This window comes from Bos grunniens, chromosome 18 (assembly GCF_055505025.1).
Source record: "Bos grunniens cultivar Pamir isolate PY7600 chromosome 18, Bosgru_T2T1.0, whole genome shotgun sequence".
Classification (NCBI taxonomy): Eukaryota; Metazoa; Chordata; class Mammalia; order Artiodactyla; family Bovidae; genus Bos; species Bos grunniens.
Window position 1 is genome coordinate 51,302,430 of NC_141182.1, and position 20,106 is coordinate 51,322,535.

General features: G+C 54.8%; 1 protein-coding gene across 7 annotated transcripts in view; it reads left to right on the forward strand.

Annotated features, from left to right (window-relative positions):
• The window catches only part of GRIK5 (glutamate ionotropic receptor kainate type subunit 5), a 68,716-nt gene that overhangs the window by 6,834 nt on the left and 41,776 nt on the right, over positions 1-20,106 (forward strand). For 3 of the 7 annotated variants that reach the window (XM_086352756.1, XM_086352757.1, XM_086352759.1), the window contains exons 2-11: positions 2,966-3,094; positions 3,404-3,568; positions 6,097-6,194; positions 6,291-6,456; positions 9,148-9,326; positions 11,108-11,161; positions 11,241-11,402; positions 13,121-13,273; positions 13,567-13,671; positions 13,800-13,907. In XM_086352756.1, coding sequence (XP_086208882.1) covers positions 2,966-3,094; positions 3,404-3,568; positions 6,097-6,194; positions 6,291-6,456; positions 9,148-9,326; positions 11,108-11,161; positions 11,241-11,402; positions 13,121-13,273; positions 13,567-13,671; positions 13,800-13,907 — 1,319 coding nt within the window. Of the gene's footprint in view, positions 1-2,965; positions 3,095-3,403; positions 3,569-5,449; positions 5,600-6,096; positions 6,195-6,290; positions 6,457-8,723; positions 8,926-9,147; positions 9,327-11,107; positions 11,162-11,240; positions 11,403-13,120; positions 13,274-13,566; positions 13,672-13,799; positions 13,908-20,106 lie in introns of those variants that run through there. The other 4 variants (XM_086352761.1, XM_086352760.1, XM_086352763.1 and 1 more) reach the window with 4 other exon arrangements.

Below are 20,106 nucleotides of genomic sequence, written 5' to 3' on the forward strand. Positions count from 1 at the left end.
CAGCCTTTTCTTGGTGTGTCTCTATGGACCTCCCGGTCTCCCTCCCCTCCCTCCCGTCTCTCAAAACTCTCCTGTCTCCTCTCTGTCTGGGAGGATCCTCTGCCTGGTCTCACCCTCTCTCCACTGCCCTCTGTCCACTGTTCACTTTGCCGGGGCCTCTGCTCACCTGTCTGCCTCTGTCTCCACCTCTGGGCTTGGAGGCCGTCTTCCTTCTCTTACTTTCTGCTTTCTTCCCCCAGATCCACTCCTCATCCTGTCTCCTCCATCCCTCACTCCTTAGCCCCTGCCCTGCTTTGCGGTCCACTTTGTCTCTTCCGTGATGATCTCCCGGGCCCCCTATTCTCTCTTCCCCTTCTGAGTCCTCCCCTTGCCTTGGGGCTTGCAGTCTCTAGGGTTGACCTGCTTCCAGGATGCTCCTCTGTGCAGATGGATGGATGTGTCGGTGCTTGTCCCCTGCCTGTGCCCCTCCAGGTCACTCACTCTTCTTCCCTCCCTCCGTTTCCCTCCTTGACTCTCCTTTCTCCTCTCTCCATGTTGGGGAGTCTGTCTCTCAATCTTGTGTCTGTCTCTCCCGCTTGGTCTTTCCTCTTCTCTAGAGAAGCTGTGTGGCTCATAGACCTTTTCTCTCCATCTCTCTCTTTCCGACTAGCCCTCCTTGTCAGAGTTTGGTGATTTCTCTCCTCCCCTCTGTTCCTGTACCTGTTCATCTTTTTTCTCTATCCCTCACCCCATTTGCCCTCTCTCCTTTGCTATATTTCTCACTTGCCCACTTGTCTGTCTTCCTCTCCTGGCAGGGCCCATTCCGCTCACTCAGCTGCTGTGTTTCCATCTTTATCTGGCTCTGCTTAAGTCTCTGGGCCTGATTCCCTGCCCTCCTCTCTCTCTGCGCTCTCCCTCTTGTCTCTGTCCCCTTTGGTGTCTCACTTCTAGGTGATGTCTGTGTGTCCTTCTCCCTCATTGAGCCCCACTCACTTCCCTTTGGTTTGTCTGTCTTTCTGTCTGTGCCTCTTTGTCCATCTGCTGCCCCAGCCAAGTCCCTTGACTGTCTCTTTCAGCTCCCACCGGTGTCTGCCACCTGCGGGTCCCTGCCCTTCTGGCCCCTGTCTCTTTCTTGGTCTTTATGTTTCTAGTCTCCTCCCTGATTTGTCCCCAGAAGCCCCTGGAGCTCAGGATGACCCCTCACTCGCACCACTCTCCTAGCCCCGCCCTGCACACCCCTGTCCCTGTGAGTTCTTCTGGGTTCGCCCTGCCTCTTTCGGTTCTGCACCCTTGACAGGCCTTCACCTTCGATGCAGATTACAGTCCAGAGGCCCCAGGTGGTCCAGCAGGCCCTCCTACCCCCAGCCTGTCTTTCCCAGAGGTCCTGAGAGAGAGGGACCTGTTCAAGGTCACCTGGGAGGTGGCGGCAGAGCAGGGACCCAGGGAGTCTCTGGCGGCCCTGGCCTAGGTTTTTCTGGCTACAAGGGATGATGTGAAGTGTTGCCGTGTGCTTCTGCCTCCTCCATCGGTGGGTCTCATTCTGCCATCTCCCCAGCCTAAAATCCAAGTGTCCCTTCCCATGGGGCCCGGCCCTTGACCAGGGGAGCCATGCAATTGGCCAGACTCATCCCTGCCCAGTGGTCCCCCTACAGAAGGCAAGGGCACTGGAGCAATTGTGGGAAGCAGAGACTCACTGGCTCCCACTAGTCTTCAGCTCCCTAGAGCAGGGGGGTGCCATAGTTTGGCACGCGATTCAGCAGATAGTGCCCACCGCCCCCCCTGCTTTATTCACTCCTTCCATCCAGCTTACTGGTGGCATCTCGAGTAGATTTGTGTCTTCTCTCCATTCTGTGTCCCTCCTGTGTCTTTTTTGTGTGTGTCACACTGCTTGGCATGTGGAATCTTAGTTCCCCTACCAGGGAGTGAACCTGCGCCCCTTACACTGGGAGCCTGGAGTCCTAACCACTGGACCACCAGGGAAGTCCCCTCCTGTGTCTTGATTTCCCTCTCTTCTACCTGCCCACTCTCTTCCTCTCCCTGCCCTGCCTGTTCTCACTCTGTCTCCATGTCTCCCTGTTTTCTGTCTTCTCCTTCTTTTTCCTAGTCCTGTCCTCTTCTTCCTACAACTCTCCTTCTCTGTTTCTCCCCATTACGAGAGAAATGTTTCTCTCCATTGTTTCTCCCAATTCTCTTGTCTTCGCATCATCTTTCTGTTCCCTTATATCTTGGCCTATTTTCCCTTTTTCCTTTCTTGAGTTTCTTCATATCTCTGCCACCCCCAGCCTCTCTTCTTTCTCTCTGTCTGTTTTTGTCTTTCTCCCTCATTACTCTTTTTTTTTCCCCTTTTTTCTTTTTTAGCCCCTTAGGTGCCTTGGATCTTCCCATCTGTCTCCATCTGTGTGTCTCCATGTGTCTTTCTCTTCCCAAGTTTCTTAACTCCCGGATACTTTCCCCTCCAGACCCCGGATGTCCAGGCTCCTCTCCCCGTGGGATTGTGGGAACCAGGGACGTCAGGAAGGTGGCAAGTGAGGCCTGGGATGGGGTTGCCTAGCAACCACTGCATCCTCTCCAGCCGGTTTCTGTTGCCTAGTAACGGCTGCCTGCCCAGAGACAGGGGCGGAACTGGGTGGGGGGTGGCACTTCCTGGTTTCCTATTGGGGTGGAGATAGTCCCTGGAATCTGCTCTTACCTGAGATCCTCTTCATATCTCCCTCCCATTTGGGTAGCTGTGAACATCCTCCATCAGTGCTTCTCCCCCTTGGTGCTGGGGTGCTGTGAGCCTCGGCCCCCACCACTGCTAGTCTCCGGAGTCTTGGCGCCCCCAGCGATGGCTTCAGTACTGTCAGCTCTAATGAGGGCAGGGCCCTTCGGAGCTCAGCAACTGCGTCCCAGGCTCTGTGGTCACCACCCCATCCGGCAGTCCACAGAGGGGCTCAGAAGCCCCTGTTTTGGCAATCTCCCCGTGGGCGGGGGGGTCTCCCTGCAGGTGGCGAGTGGGGGCCGCGGCAGCTGCGTCCCCATGAGGAGGGGAGGAAGATGCCGGCTGAGCTGCTGCTGCTGCTGATTGTCGCCTTCGCCAGCCCCAGCCGCCAGGTGCTCTCATCACTGCGCATGGGTGAGGCCCTGAAGCCCCCCTCCATCCTGCCTCCCCACAGACCCTCCCACTGGGCACTGGGGCTCTTCTCTGATCATGCCGGTCCCTCAGGAACCCAGGGATCCGGGCCGCAGTCTGGCAGCCCCTGCCCAGCTTCTTCCTCCCCCTGAGCCTAGGAGTCAGCATCCCAGGTCTCTCCAGGCTCAGATGCAGGCGTCTGGACCCCTTCACCCCACCTCCAGCCCTACCTCAGAGCCAAGGAGTCCAGGAGCCCAGCCCCTCCTCCCTCAGGACCCAAGAGTATGGTCCCCAACTCTTGTGTTGCCTCAGCTGCCATCCTGGACGACCAGACCGTGTGTGGCCGCGGCGAACGTCTGGCCCTGGCCCTGGCCCGGGAGCAGATCAACGGGATCATCGAGGTCCCAGCCAAGGCCCGCGTGGAAGTGGACATCTTTGAGCTGCAGCGGGACAGCCAGTACGAGACCACGGACACCAGTGAGCAGGGCCACGGGGGGGCGGGGGTGAGGCAGGCCGGGCTGCTGCCTCCATCCCTCCCTCAGCCTGCCCTATTCTGGGTGCTGCCCTGGAGGACCCGAGGGCCTCATTTGAAAGACAAGCTTCATGACTGGCTGGGGATGCTTAGCCCCCAGAGCTAAGTAACGAGGGGCCCAGGCAGTGGGGCTGGAGGCCTCAGGGGCAGGGACAGCAAAGGTGTTCTGGAGAAGACTAACCTGAAGCTGAGCTCTGAAACATGAGCAGGATCTAGAAAGAGAGGCATTGCTCAAGATCCAGCCTGTGAAACACAACCAGCCCTCTAATAGGGGTTCATGAGTCTATTGAGTTCTCACAGAGTGAGTGAATATCCCTTGAACAGACGTGCTGGGACACAGACTAGTGGACCTTCAAACGAGTTTTAGATTTCTTCCCTGCAGACCTTATCAGAACCTTTATTTTGTTGACGTTTGTTTCAGATCTTTGAAGGGCCAAATGGGCTCCAGTGACTCCTGGACTTTTTTGGCTGGAGTAGCACAGAACACAAATTGAGAGACTGGGTTGGAGGGTGTGGAGGCAGATGGTGTTCCAGGCATGTGCCTGTAGTCTGGAGCTGGGGCAGAGGGGAGGACTGAGTGTTTGGAGGCAAGGAACATGATGTGGGGTTGCACTCAGCCTGACCACCTGGGCTCAGTACCTGTTTGCAGGGATCGTGAGAGACTAGAGTATAGCTGGGTGATGGGAGGTGAGGCTGGGCAGGTTGACAGGTCAGCTCGAGGAGGCTGAAAGATGCCATCTTCACCTGCAGGCAGCGGGGAGTCATTGATGGGTTTGGAGCAGGGAGCTGGTGAAAGTAGAACTTGGAGGCTAGACTTGGGTGGCTGATGAGGAGGCTGGTGACTGCCTGAGTTGACAGCCCTGAGATAGGACAGGGGAGGAGGAGTTGAAGAGAGGGAGAAAGATGTGAGAAAATCTGAGGACAAAAAAGAGACAGGACTTGGTGACTTGACCATTAGGAGAAAGATCAAAGCTGAGGATCATTTCCAGGGATGTGGTGTGTGTGAATGATCACCCCGGCCCCCTCACCAACACGGAAGGCGTACAGGGAGTACATTTGGAGGAAAATGAGATGTTTAGTTACGATGCTCTTTGTTGGGTGGCAGAAACCCAACTCAGGCTGACTTAAGAAAAACAACTTATCAGGCCATGTCACTAGAGGCCCTGATGCTGGGAAAGATTTTAGGCAAAAGGAGAATGGGGCAGCAGAGGATGAGATGGTCGGATAGCATCACCAACTCAATGGGCATGAATCTGAGCAAACCTCCTGGAGATAGTGGAGGACAAGGGAGCCTGGCATGGTGCAGTCCATGGGGTTGCAAAGAGTCAGACATGACTTGGTGACTGAACAACAGCAAAATAACCTAAAGATTAATTTGGGGCTTGCTTGGATCCAGGTACTCGAATGATATCCCTGGATTGTTTCTGGCATGGCTTAATACAGATACTCAAGTGGTGTTCCAGGGAGCTCTGTGTCTTCATCTCTGGGCCCTACTTTCCTCTCAGTTGGTTTTGTTTTCAGGAGTGCCCTCCCCAGCTGGTGTCAGGATGGCCACAACAGGTCAAAACTTTACATCTCTCCAGTTTAGCAAAGCCAGGGATAATTTTAGCAGGGGACCTGGGGAAGGCTCTCAATGGCCTAGTTTGAGCCCGTCCCCATCTCTGAACCGATCCCTGTGGCCAGGACGATGTGGTTCTTTGATCCTGGGTCAGGAATCAATCAGTTCTGGGAACCATGTGGTTCCCTGAGGGAAAGTTCAAGTTCTGCCATGAGGATGGGCACTGGGCAGGTGAAAACAAGACTCTGCCCGCCTCCCAGCCTAGAGACGCACACGTGTATAAGAAGAAAGAAAAGGGGAGAAAGAGCCAGTAAATGCAACAGAGGAACGGTGTTTGGGGTGTAGAACATAGAGGGAACCCTGGCTGTTGCCACCATGTGCTGCAGCCCACCAGCGTCCTCTCCATGGGATTCTCCAGGCAAGAATACTAGAGCAGGTTACCATTTCCTCCTCCAGGGGATCTTCCTGACCCGGGGCTGCAACGTGCCTCTCCTGTGTCTCCTGCATTGGCAGGTGGATTCTTTTACCACTGAGTCACCTGGGAAGCCCCATACCCTAGGTTTTATGTGGTTAAAAAGGTTGAGAAAGACAAAGGCTGAGAAACCAGACACTGGATTTGCAGCCAGAAGGAGGTCTTTGGTGTCTCCTCTTCCCCTCTTTGTTTCTCTCTTGCTCTGACCTGGCTCTCTGTTGCCGTGTCTCCCTGTCCACCTCTGTCTCGTGGCCCCTCTGTTTTTCCCCCAGCGATGGCCAGGTCAGGGATCGGGCCTCCGGGTGCCTGGCACGGGGAGGAGGATCAGGCAGCCCTGTGTGGAGTGTGGGGTTCTCTCCTGGGCCAGGGAAGGGTCCCCAAGGGTGGGGACAGAGAGGAGGAAGCAGGCGCCTGAATCTGCGATCTCCTCCTGCCCCTCACAGTGTGTCAGATCCTGCCCAAGGGGGTTGTGTCTGTCCTGGGACCCTCCTCCAGCCCCGCGTCTGCCTCCACGGTGAGCCATATCTGTGGAGAGAAGGAGGTGAGAGGCGAGCCTGGGGGGTGGGAGGGCGGGTCCCTGGAGGCTGAGGGCCGGGGAAGGGGAGCAGGATGGGAGCACAAGCTCTTCTCTCTTTAGATCCCCCACATCAAGGTGGGTCCCGAGGAGACGCCCCGCCTTCAGTACCTCCGCTTCGCGTCCGTCAGCTTGTACCCCAGTAACGAGGACGTCAGCCTGGCCGTCTCCCGGATCCTCAAGTCCTTCAACTACCCCTCGGCCAGCCTCATCTGCGCCAAGGCCGAGTGTGAGGGAGAACGGGTTTTTTTTTTATCTCATTTTCACTTATTTGATTTTGTTGGCCACACCTTGCAGCTTGAGGGATCTTAGTTCCCCGACCAGGGGTCAAACCTAGGCCCTTGGCGGTGAGAATGCAGAGCCCTAGCCACTGGACTGCCAGGGAATTCCGAGGGAGGAGGATGGGAGGCTTTGTTTTCTGTTTCCCCAAACTCCTCTTCCCAAGAGATCTAGTCTCTCACAGTCATTGGTGCCCCTGGTTGTAAGGTCTGGGGGAGTCAGACACAGTCTCTCCTTCTCCCCGCATCCCTTTCCCTTTAGGAACCCAGATCTCTGGTTCTGTAGAGCTTCTCATTCCCCCACCCCCAAGGAGACCATTTAATGTGCAGATCATCACTAGGCATGGCTCAGAGCAGGGCCCTGTAGGTCCCAGCGTGTCTTCAGTGAGTAGTGCTAGGCTGGGTCCCTGACTTCCAGGAGCTCCGGGGCCACTGGGTCGCACAGTGGTCGAGCGGTTGTGATTCAGTGATGCGAGCTCTCAGGAGTTGAGCGGGTGGTGATCCTACCCTGGTCTGAGAGCCTCAGAGGCCGCCTCCCAGAGAAAGTGACCTCTGTGCTGGACCTGAAGGGTGGGGATGAGTTGAGGTGGGAGAGGAGGGAAGGCGTGGGTACTGAGTAGAAAGCAAGGCAGAGGCAAGACCCAGAGAGGCTCAAAGATGCCCCCTGTGTGGAAGTAATGAAGCAGGACCCAGAGATGGGGCTCTGTTGCTCCGGGCCTGTGTTTTATCCTGAAGGTGATGTGCTAAATCACTCAGTCGTGTCTGACTCTTGTGACCCCGTGGACTGTAGCCCGCCAGACTCCTCTGTCCATGGGATTTCCCAGGCAAAAATACTGGAGTGGGTTGCCATTTCCTCCTCCAGGAGATCTTCCCCACCCAGGGATGGAACACAGATGTGTCTCCTGTGTCTTCTGCATTGCAGGTGGATTCTTTACCCGTTGAGACATCAGGGAAGCCCAGTGATGGAGGGTGGGGAAAGGACCTGCGCTAGGCAGGGGAGTGTGTCACAAGAAGAGCTCTCTGGGCCCTTTGGCTGCAGTGTAGAGAGCAGACTTGGAGAGTGACAGGAGACGTGGCAGGGAGAGCCCCCAGAGGTGGGGAGGGATGGTCTTGGTTAGAGCTCAGGTGGTGGCTCCTCAGGTGGATCTGAGGAGCATCGTGAGGAAGGCCAGAGGGGTCATGGACGGTGACCAGGTCCTGCCCGAGGAGGAAGGGATGGTCAGTTCTGGGGTACGCAGTGGGTTTGAGGTGTCCTTGAGACAGTCAAGTGGGGACGTCTATGGGGCTGGTGGGCCTGTGGGTGTGCAGCTGGAGAGAGAGAGGACCACGCTCAGTCACCTCCAGGAAGAAGTCCCCTTTCGTAAGGTATTTCCTGCACTTGGCGTGGTCCAGACATTCTTCTTGGTCTTAGGTATCAGGCTGTGCGTGAGCCAGGCCAGGGGTCCCTGCCCTTGTTAGAGCTAATGAGAGGAGCCAGGTGGTAAACATAGAGAAGATGTGGTCCAGTCAGCAGTGTTGAGTCCTGTGGACAGGAACTTCCCTGGCAGTCCAGTGGTTAAGACTCGACTTTCCAATACAGGGGCTGTGGGTTTGATCCCTGGTTGGGGAACTGGGATCCCATGTTGCACAACACAGCCAAAAAAAAAAAGTATATATATATGTGTATGTTTGTGTGTGTGTGTGTATGTATATCTATATCTATATCTATCTATCTATATATATATATAAAGTTCTGTGGATAAATAGAGGAAGATGACAGGAACTTGGAGAGCTGGGGCAGTGGATGGTATTTGAAATGGGCTGGTGGGCTTGGGCCTTGTTGAGGAGGTGACATTTGAGTAGAGATCTGAAGGTGGTGAGGGAGGGAGCTGAGTGGGGATCTGGAGAAGAGTGTTCCAGGCAGAAGGGACAGCAAACGCCGAGGCCACTGGGGGTGTGTGTGTGTGTGTGAACGAGGAGGCTAGCATGGCTGAGAGTGAGTGAGAGGAGCTGAGGTCAGGGAGATGAGGCGCGTGGGCAGATGGAGTGGGGCCTTGGGGGCGGTGAGGACTTTGGCCTTCACTCTGAACAAATGAGAAGGCGTCGGAGGGTTTGGAACAGACAGGGACATGCCTGCTTACAGCAGTTCTGGCTGCTGCCCGGGGAACAGGCTCTCCTGGGGGTGCGGGGCGGGTGCGGCAGTTGTAACAGGCAGGAGATGGCAGCGGCCTGGGCCAGGGCGGTGATGGTGGCTCAGTGCCACGGGGTATGCTTTGAAACTCGAGCCTGGGTGGATTGGGCGCTGATGTGAGACGGAGAGGAAGCCAGGCTGCCATCAAAGGTTTTGGCCTGAGCGCCTGGCCGGCTGGAGTTTGTGCACTGACCCCGAGAGACTGCCGGTTTGGCGAGAAGAGAAGATTGTGGCTCCACACGTGCAAAGTGTGCGTGCCTGTGACGCAGCCCATTGGGGGCAGAAAGGTGGCAGAAGACGGGTGTGTGGAGGTCAGGGGAGGTCCTGGCCCAGCGCCCCAAGAGAGCCAGCTGCGCTCTGGACAGCTGCCCCGCGTCCTCTCCCCAGCTACCCTGTGTTAGGGAGGAGGGAGCAGCCGCTCCCATCCGGGCACACGGAGGGGCTCTAACTCAGGGCCTCTTCCCTCCCTCAGGCCTGCTGCGATTGGAGGAGCTGGTGCGTGGCTTCCTCATCTCCAAGGAGACGCTGTCTGTGAGGATGCTGGATGACAGCCGGGACCCCACGCCCCTGCTCAAGGAGATCCGTGACGACAAAGTGTCCACCATCATCATCGACGCCAACGCATCCATCTCCCACCTCATTCTCCGTAAGGTGGGTCCCTCCCTGCCCCGTCTCTGATGCCCTGCAGGGTCAGGAGCAGAAACGTGGGGTGACAGAGCAAGTCAGCCGAGGCCCTCAGTGGTCGCGGGGCGGTCCGGAGCCCCGCTCCCCACGTGCAAGCACTAACCAGGAAGTTCTGTCTCTTCCCGCTTGCACCCCTGGTTGGATCCTGGACAGTTGCCTCCCCTTTTTGAGAATACGTCCTACCTCAGTGGGTTGCCCGAGGGTTAATGAGGGAATGGTGGGGAAGCACCCGGATGGCCCCTGGCCCAGGGTGGATGTTGGCATACTGGGAGTGCCCTGTGGTCTTTACTGAGTGCTCGTCCTGGTCTGTGTTGGGGTGTTTGCGTGTCTTCTTTAATTTGGCTCTTGGGAATTAGCTGGTGGTCCAGTGGTTAAGGTTCCACACTCTCACCGTAGGGAACATGGGTTCGATCCCTGGTCGGAGAATTAGTATTCCACAAGCTGCACGGCTCAGCCAAAAAAAAAAATTATATAGGCTTCCCAGGTGGCACTAGTGGTAAAGAACCCCCCTGGCAATGCAGGAGATGTAAGAAATGCGGGTTTAATCCCTGGGTCAGGAAGATCCCCTGGAGGAGGGCATGGCAACCCAGTCTAGGATTCTTGCCTGGAGAATCCCATGAACAGAGGAGCCTGATGGGCTACAGTCCATGGGGTCACAAGGAGATGAACATGACTGAAGGGACTTAGCGTAGCACAGCATATATATGTATTTGGCTCTCATCCCACCCTGCAGGGCAAGTATGACAGCATTTTGTGAATGAAGAAGCAGGCGTTCGGGGGCAGAGGTAGACTGGCTCAAGGCCACCCAGGACGGGCCGGCCCCAGGACCTTCCCCTCCCACCCCAGGGCCCTCCAAGTTCCACCCACCAGTGACCCACGTTCATTAATCATTCATTGTTCCCTGCTCTTAATTTTCCTGATAATCTAATCTGTATTATTTATTTTTCTCCAGCTTTTAAAAAATTAAAACCATATGTCATTGCTGAGTGTAGCTTCTAGGAAAGAAGTGTGACAGCATCCATGGGGCTCTTGAGGCAGGCGTCTGAGAGAAAAGATTTTGGGTTCTCAAGGCAGGCAGGGCAGGCCTGGGCCGGGGTCCCAGCCCCTCCTGTGTGAGCCGGGTGACCAGTGATCACCTTCCTCTCTGGCCCGCACGTTCCTGTCCTGGAAGGGGCTGTAACCACGCGCTAACAGCTCCGGCCACGCAGGAAATGCGGGCTGATGCCATTTCCTGTTCTAATGATCAGAGCGGGACAGAACTGGGCACTGCTGGCCTGAGATGTCTTCCAACTTTGTTGTCCTTGAGGACTGTGAGAAAGGGGGCTCACAACGTGAATCTTGAAAGTTATTTATTTATTTTCTAAAATTTTTTCTTTTTTGGCCATGCTGCGAGGCAGGTGGGCTCCTAGATTCCCTATTGAACCTGTGCCCCCTGCAGTGGAAGCGCAGAGTCCTGACCACGGGACCTCCAGGGAATTCCCCCAAATCTTGAGATTTAAATGGGCATCTTTTCATGGCAAAGTGCTTTTAAAGATGGCAAGGCGTAGTCTTTCCGACCTGTGACCAGGCTGAGCCCTACACGTTAGCAGCCCCACACTTGGCTTTGGGGCAACCTGGGGGTTAAAGTTAAGGTTACCTATCCTGCCTCCACCCTTTTTCCCTGTCTCTCTCTGTGCCTGGGTGTCTCTTACTGTTTCCCACGGGGTGTCTCTCAGCTTCTTCCCATTTCTGCCTCCTCTGTTCTCCAGGCCTCAGAGCTGGGAATGACCTCAGCATTTTACAAGTACATCCTCACCACCATGGTGCGTACCACCTGCAGCCCCTACCCGCCTCTGCCCCAGGCGGGCCCGCCCCAGCCTCACGCCCTCTTCTCGGTCCCAGGACTTCCCTATCCTGCACTTGGACGGGGTCGTGGAGGACTCCTCCAACATCCTGGGCTTCTCCATGTTCAACACCTCGCACCCCTTCTATCCTGAGTTCGTGCGCAGCCTCAACATGTCCTGGAGGGAGAACTGTGAAGCCAGCACCTACCCCGGCCCTGCGGTGAGCTCGCGCCCTCCTCCCAGCACACAGACACTCATGGGGCCCCTTCAGGCTTTGGCCGATCGTGCTCAGAACCCCCAGTAGCCCTCTTGCTTTCTGAGTTCATCCAGGAGGCCTCACGGTGCAGCCCCGGGGTTAAGTCTGGCCCATTTCTTCCTCTCCACTGGCTCCAGCCACACCTCCAGGTGCCCCAGCACACGCACACCCCAGGGCCTTTGCACTTGCTCTTCCTGCTGCTCTGCATGCACATCCCCAGGGAGCTAGCAATTCGCTCCCTCATCACCAAGTTACTGCTTAAATGCCCCCCTATTTTAAAAATGGCCAACTACCCGCTATTTGCAATGTGAGAGACCCGGGTTCCATCTCTGGGTCGGGAAGATCCCCTGGAGAAGGAAATGGCAACCCACTCCAGTATTCTTGCCTGGAGAATCCCATGGACAGAAGAGCCTGGAGGGCTACAGTCCATGGGGTCACAGAGAGTCGGACACGACTGAGTGACTAACACACACCCACTGTTTAGCCCCCTTCCCTGCTGGGTTCTTCTCCATAGCACCTGTCTTTGCTTGTCTAATCACCCCGTGGCTTGCTGTATGTTGTGCTTAGATGTATTTATAGGGATTTAGGTTGTAAGTTCCATGAGGGCAGGGGTTTCTGTCTGTTTTGTTCATTATTGTATCCCCACACCTAAAACCAGCTGGCTCAGGGTAGATGTCCGAAAACGTGTGTTGAATAAATGCAGACATACAAAAGATGCATACTTAACGTGTATTTGTTCACAGACATCTAGTCAGACACCAGGGTACCGAGAAGACACACCTTTGTGCCCAGAAACTTAAACAGACACCGAGCCACGCGTTCAGATGTGTGCGTGCAGAGCCCTCACGCACATACATGGACAGACACGCATCCGTCCGCACCCTGCACCTACCAACACCACACGGCTACTCAGGCTGTCACACCCAGCTCGCTGAGACACGTTCTCCCAGGACACGCCCCGAATTCACGGACACAGCCCAGCGGCCTGTGTGTGTCGAGCCCTCACTGGGTGCCAGGCGCTGTTTTGAGTTCTTTGCATGTGTTCTCCCCCTGGAACCCCACATAAGCACTCAGAGGCAGAGTTAACTGTTACCTTTACTTTTACCAGGGAGGAAGTGGAGATTTGGGGAGGGGTGTGGACTCAGCTCTCTGCAGGAAATATTAGTAGCAGAGCCAGGCCTCTAGCTCAGAGTCGCCTGCCACCCAGCGCCGGGCTCATAACCCTCATGATGCTCTCCTGTTTCCTGCACATGGCGCCCCTCCCCCAATGGATAGACAAATATGCATGTTTGTCCAGCCCCGCCCACATAAGTGTGTCCCTGGGCACACTCAGACAGGGGCTCTGGCTGTCTCCCTTCGCCTCCTCCATGACCCCATGTCAGCCACACAGACGCATGGATTCCTGTGCCCACGAACCTCCCCGCTATGGGGGTGACAGCTGGCCGTCCAAGCAAACCCTCTTGGATGTGCTCTTCCCAAGACTCATGCCACACAGGACAAGCCGCCCTGATGACGGGAGAAACCCTTCCTCGCTCCTGACCTCATGATTTTACATTCCTGGAGAGAGCAATGTCTGAGGGCTTGGGGGTAAACACCACGGAGCTTCGGGCCTCCCTTGGCTGAACTCCGTCTTTCCCACCCGTTCCCCGTCTCTGCCCCCCACCCCACCGTCCACCCCCCAGCTGTCGGCTGCCCTGATGTTTGACGCCGTGCATGTGGTGGTGAGTGCCGTCCGGGAGCTGAACCGCAGCCAGGAGATCGGTGTGAAGCCGCTGGCCTGTACGTCGGCCAACATTTGGCCCCACGGGACCAGCCTCATGAACTACCTGCGCATGGTGAGCCGGGAGCGGGGCGGGCCGAGGGGGCGCGGCAGCCTGCCTCGGGCGCGGGGGCACTCACTGTGTCCCCCCGCGCCCCGCTCCCTGTGCCTCCGACCCCGCGCCCCGCCTCCGTGCTCCCTCTGGCCCCGGCCTTCCTCCGTCTGTGCTGTTCTCTCCCCGTTTCTCTGTCCCGCCTCCTCTCCGTTCCCCTGTGGTCCTTCCTGGTCCCTCTCCCTCTCTCTCTCATTGTCGTCTCCTCCCTCTGGGCCCCTGCCACCCCTCCCTCTGCCCTCCTCCCGCCCTGCTAGGTAGAGTATGACGGGCTGACCGGGCGGGTTGAGTTCAACAGCAAAGGGCAGAGGACCAACTACACGCTGCGCATCTTGGAGAAGTCTCGGCAGGGCCACCGGGAGGTGAGCTTCCCCAGGGTGAGGCCGGGGGGCCTTGATGGGGTTGGGGGGCAAGGGTAGGGCAGGGCCCGAGGGCTGAGGCATCTTCTGGTGGGGTGGTGCCCGTGCTGACAGCACCCTCTCTGCCTCAGATTGGGGTGTGGTACTCTAACCGGACGCTGGCCATGAACGCCACCACCCTGGACATCAACCTGTCGCAGACGCTGGCCAACAAGACGCTGGTGGTTACGACCATCCTGGTGAGTGGCCCTCGTGGGGGTGGGCCGTGGATGCAGCGGCCTCTGCTGAGCGGTGCCCCTGCCTGGTCCTAGTGAGGAGGCGGGATGCATTGCCAGGGCTGGCCCAGCACCCGGAACAGGGGAGATGTCACCCGGGCACCCAACGACCCCTGATTGTGGACAAGATGTCACAGACTCTGACGTTAGAGCACAGACTCTGACGTTAGAGCCAGGTCCAGCCCCGGGAGCTGCCAGCCTGCCAATGCCTGGCAGAGACGGGAACCGCTGTCAGCATGAGCATTCCACTGGCACCGCAGGCAGGGGCCTCGCACAGTGCCCGGCCCAGGGTGGGCCCCCGTGAATCACCATCGCGGGAAAGGTCATTTTGTCACATTTGCCCTCCAAGCCTATTGACACACACCAGCTTACTTAATATCCATCTTGAAGAGGCTCAGAGAGGTGAAGCGACTGGGCCAGGTCACACAGCAAGTGTAAGGCATGGCCGAGATGGATGCCACGTCTCTGCATCTCCGCAGCTTGGGTCTTAAGCACTGTGCTCTAAAGGCCAGTCCTCCCCTTCCTGAGCCCTGGCACGATCATGGTCCTGTGGCCCCTGGGGTGCCAGTCCTACGTTTCGCCAGGTCGGAGACCAAGGAGCCGTTGTGTGTCAGCGAGGATTTATGAACCTGCTTTTACATCAGGCAGCGTGCTAGGCCCTGGCAGGCATCACTCTTTAAACCTCTCAGCTGCTCGGTGAGGTCTGTCCTGTCTTTCTCCTTTTGATGGTCAGGTAGCAGTTTACAAGCTGGGTCCTGGCTGGAGCTGAGGGACATACTTGCAACCCCTGCCCTGTCCCCTGAACCCTCTGCCTCCTGCCAGGAGGTCGGGGAGGGGAGATGCTCAGGACCTGGGGAGCAGGAAGGTGCCCCGAGCCGCTGGGCTTCGGAGCAGCCGGGTCCCTGGCCGGGTGGTATCTGTTGTCTGGGGGAACCCCCTGGTCACTGTGAGCTGGGCTGGCCGATAGCTGTGGACGCTGAGCTTGGGAGGATTACACAGGTTCCGCAGGATGGCAGAGGCCCCTAAAGCAGTGTGTTGCACGCTGAGCCATTCCCTTGGTCCCTGGGGAACTCCTGACCTAGTGTGGGCCTCGCCTCCCTCTGGAGAAGGGCCAGCGAGCCTGCTGGGGAGGGACAGATGGCCTGTAGACGGGAAACCAGACGCTTCCTAACAGCCTCACCGAGGGGCCCTGAGGGCCAGGCCAGGCTGACTGGGAGAAGGAGCACCTCCTTGCACACATGGAGGTGGAGTGCACCCCAGAGGCTTCCTGGGGTTCTGGGTAGGGAGCAGGGGCAGACCTCAGGGCGGGGATGTCAGGAGAGCACAGCCATGACCTGGGGGACTTCCAGCCTCTTCCCGCACTTGTCTCCCCTTTTCCCCAGGGCCCCTGAGCCCGTGTTGCCCTCCTCCTAACCTTCATTTTTCTTGTGATGGAGTCATTTATTTGCTCATTCATTCTACAAATATTTACTGAAGCTGCACCAGATCTGATACAAATCCCAGAGTATCACCGGGATGAGTCACAGGTGGTCTCGTGGTCTCTCTGTCCTCCAGTGGCCCCGGGGAGGGGATCCCAGTCTGATGAAGGAGGCGGACCTGGACACAATCATTCCAAGCCAGGGTTATAAGGGGGCCCCACAGAAAGGAGGGGCTGCCTGAACTTTTAAAAGCCTGAGGAAGGAAGGCTTCACAGAGGAGGTGGCATTAGATGGGGCTTTAGAAGCTGTGTAGGAGTTGGGTGCACAGAGGAGGGGGCCTGGCCTCCCAGGCAGGAGGAACTCCCAGGAGGAGGGGCCTCAGGAAGTGTTTGCCAGGTTGAATGTGGAAGCAGCAGCCTCAGTGTGCCTCTCTGTTCATGAACTTTCTCAGACTCATGTTTCTGGGCAGGGCCTGTGCCAGGCACTTGGCAACACAGATGTGAGTCAGCCTGGGCACCGGCGGGAGGGGCACGAAGTTGTTAGGACCTGTCTTATTTCCCGCTCTGGTCCCCAGGGCTTGGGATGGTGCCTGGCACCCAGCGAACATGGAGGAGCAGTGAACACTGTGACAGGTGGGGAGGGGCCTCTGAAGAGCTTAGTCATGCTCATTCTGTACCTTGGAGGGGTTGCCCTGGTGGCTCAGCAGTCAAGAATCCGCCTGTAATGCAGGAGATGCAGGTTTGATCCCTGGGTTGGGAAGATCCCCTTGAGGAGGGCACAGCAACCCACTCCAGGATTCTTGCTTGGAGAATCCCATGGACAGAGGAGCCTGGCAGTCTACAAAGAGTCCAGCGTGACTGAAGTGGCTGGCATGTACCTTGGAGACTGTTAAACCGGAAGGGATGGGGCCAGATCTGGATGTTTGGAAAAGCTGGGCCCTGAGGGAGACTGCAGGAGAGAGATGCTCCAGGTCAGATGGGAGGATGAGGCTTGAGCTGGGCTGGGGGTGTGGGGAGGGAGGGACCTGATGTGGGGTGCTGATGGGCTGGCCTGAGGGAAGGAGCAGGAGGAGGTCCTCGATGGCGTGGAGGCTGGGGTTATCCCCAGGGTGGGGTCCACATGTCTGGAGCTGAGAGATCAGGCTGGTGCCAAGATTGAAGGAGGTCCCACAGGGAAGCTGTGGGTGTGGGACAGGTCCCAGGGGATGATGCCATGCTGGGCCATCCCAGAGAGTTTACTCCTTTCCTGGCATTCCTTTTCATTAAGGCATGACATCTTATCTTGCTCTTTGGTTTTCTGGGATCAGACAGACCTCACTTGCATTCCTGACTTCACCTGGACCTTAGTGTCCGACTCTCTAGGTTCCATACTTTATCTGTAAATGGGTCTAATAGTCCCACCTTGAAAGGCTGTGGGAGGATTGCATGAGATCAGAGGACCCCCTGGCAATGTCCTGCTGGCAAAACATGCTGAGCACATGGGAATCCCTTTTTTCTCTTTTTTCTGACCTGGTATCCTCAATAAGAATAGCAACTGAGACTTCCCTGGCAGTTCCGTGGTTACGACTCCAGACTTCCATTGCAGGAGGCATGGGTTCAATCCCTAGTGAGGGAACTAAGATCCCAGCACAAACAAGCCACATGGCATGGCTCCCCCACAAAAGAGTAGCAATCATCATGCCCAGCGTCTTTGAGCTGTGTGCCGAGTCCTTTGCTGGTGTTACTCAGTGTTCATGGCAGTCCTGAGGCTGGTACCATGGTGACTCCCAATTTTCAAACAAAAATAAGGCACAGGAGGGTTAGGGGACATGAGTGGCCCAACTGGAAGATGGCAGGGCCCACGTGTCTCTACCTTGAACCACAACACGTCAATTTCTGCTTCTTTCCAAGCCTTCACTTCCATTCTAGACCTGGCCCAGCTGTCTGTACACTTGGTCACCAGGTGGGTCTCTTCTCTCTGTTCTCAGCTTCCTCCTGTAAAATGAGGGAATTAAAATATTCATGACAGAGTGAAGGGTGGTGGACTAGATCAAGGTTCTTTAAACTGAGCTCCAGGAAGTCATGGATATGGAGTTGGGTCCTGGCTTCATGAAAGGGTCGAGGCAAGCAGCTTGTGAAGAATTTTCCAGAACCCATCCTACTTTAACATTTTTGGTTTTAGTTTCAAGGGATTTTTTTTTTTTCCCTAGCAGTGTAACATGCATACAGAAACTTTCACGAATCATGAGTGTACTGATCACTGAATTTTCGGTAACTGAGCACACTTGTGGGACCAGCCGTCCACATGCCCCTTCAGGTCTCTTAACTCCTGCCACGGTCTCAACTTTTATCACCACAGAGTAGATTTGCCTGCTTTGAACTTCACGTAAATGGCATCATATTCTGTATTCTCTCTTGTGCATACATTTGTGAGATTCACCAACTTTGTTGCAAATGGTTTAGTCTCATTGTGGTCCAGTCGCAAAGTCACGTCCGACTCATTGCGACCCCATCAACTGTAGCCCGCCAGGCTCCTCTGTCCATGGGATTCTCCAGGCAAGAATACTGGAGTGGGTTGCCATTTCCTTCTCCAGGGGATCTTCCTGGACCAGGGATTGAGCAATGTCTCCCGCTTGGCAGGCAGATTCTTTACCGCTGAACCACCAGGGAAGCCTTTAGTGTTGTTACCTGTTGTGTTACATGAACGAACCTCGATTTATTTACCCACCAAATTGACGGGTGTTGGAGCTGTTTCTAGTTCTTTTGCTGTCGTGAATAGTCTTGCTGTGGATACTCTGCCACATGCCCTTTGGTGAACGGATACACAATTCTGTCAAGTGTATAGGCAAGAGAAGAATCGCTGGGGTTTTCAGCTTCTACAGATACTAACAAAGCATCTTCCTAAGCCATGGTACCCATCTCCATTCCCACCCATGGTGTATGAAGGAGGATTCCAGTCGCTACTCACTTCTGCTGGTGCTGAGTGCAGAAAGCCGCCGACCCTATTGTGATTTTCATGTACGTTTCCTTAATGGTCAGGGAAGTTGACCACTTTTCACTTATTGCCTACCTGGAATCTCCTTTTGGGAGGTCCCTGCTCAAAGCTTTCTGTATATTCAGAAATTTGGGATATCTGACCTTTTTATTGATTTGTAATATATTTGTGTATTCTGGATATAAGTTCTTTGTCGGAATATGCATTGCAGAGATCTTCTCCCACTTTGTGACTTTCCTTTTCACTCTCGGAGGTTTGTTTTTTCTTTTTTTCCAGCCGCACTTGTGTGGCTTTTGGAATCTTAGTTCCCTGACCAGAGATCAAACCCGGGCCCTTGGCAGTGAAAGCGTGGAGTCCTAACCACTCAACCACCAGGGAATTCCCCTCAGTGGTATCTTTTGAGGAAAAGATTTTTAATTTTCCTAAAGTCCATTTTCCCCCCTTTCTGCTTAATGCTTTTAGAATTTAACAATTCTTGGGACTTCCCTGGTGGTCCAGTGGTTAAGACCCTGCATTTCCACTGTAGGGGGCATGGGTTTGATTGGTGGTTGGGGAACTAAGATCTAACATGTGGTAAGGCATGGACAAAAAAAAAAAAAAAGAATTCTCTGCCTACCCCAAAATCATAAACATACTATTTTCCTGTATGTTTCTTTGTAATAATTTTGTCTTTTACATTTAGATCTACAGTCCACCTAGAATTGCTTTTTATGTATCATGTGAGGAGGAGTGGTCAGAATACTTTCTTCCCATATGGATGTTTTATTGAAAGGCATCATTTATCAAAATGTTCATTCTTTCTCTTTTCGCTACAGTCTTACTCTTGTCATAAATCATGCATGCTTGCATGCTAAGTTGCTTCAGTTGTGTCTGACTCTGTGTGACCCTATGGATTGTAACCCGCCAGGCTCCTCTGTCCATGAGATTCTCCAGGCAAGAATAGGGGAGTGGGTTGCCATGCCCTCCTCCAGGGCATCTTCCCAACCCGGGGATTGAACCCACGACTCTTATGTCTCCTGCATTGGCAGGCAGGTTACCACTAGCGCCACCTAAATCAAGTATACATTTACCTGTGGATGTACAGATTCTTCATTCTACTGTCTGTCTGTCTGTCTTTGCTCTACTACCACATTGTCTTAAAACACCACGGCTTTAAGTTGTGTTAAAGCTATGGTAAACCCTTCAGTTCTCATATTCTACTTTAGGATTGCTTTGGTTCTTTTGATCTTTTGCATTTTCATATACATTTACATATCATCTTTAAGATGTTTTAAATATTTTAAAATTAAAAATGTTAAACTGGGGGCGGGACAGAAGTAATTAAATAGAATTAAATAGCATTCAATTTAATTCTCCATTAAATTGAATTCAAGGCTTGCAGGGTGGGTAAGGAGTGAAAAAGATCTGTCTCTTTCCCTCTCCAGTCCCCCATTTTTTCCCCATCCTCCCAGAAATATCTGAGCATATACAAGCACATCCCCACTCTTGCCTTCACAAAGAAGAGCATATTGTACACGTTGTTCTGTAGCTTGTTTTTTTCCTCAATATATCTTATAGAACTTGTTATTTCAGTAGTTGCCTGGGATTCTTTGATGACATCAATAATCTTTTTAACCTGTTCCAAATTAGGCTGTTTCAGTCTTTGTTCCCGCTACGAGTGGCGCTGCCGTGACTCCCCTCAACCTGCATTCTTGTGCGCAGGTGCATAGCCACTCGGATGAATTCTTAGAATCAGACTTAGCAACATCCCACTGTCTGCAATGCTGGGTTTT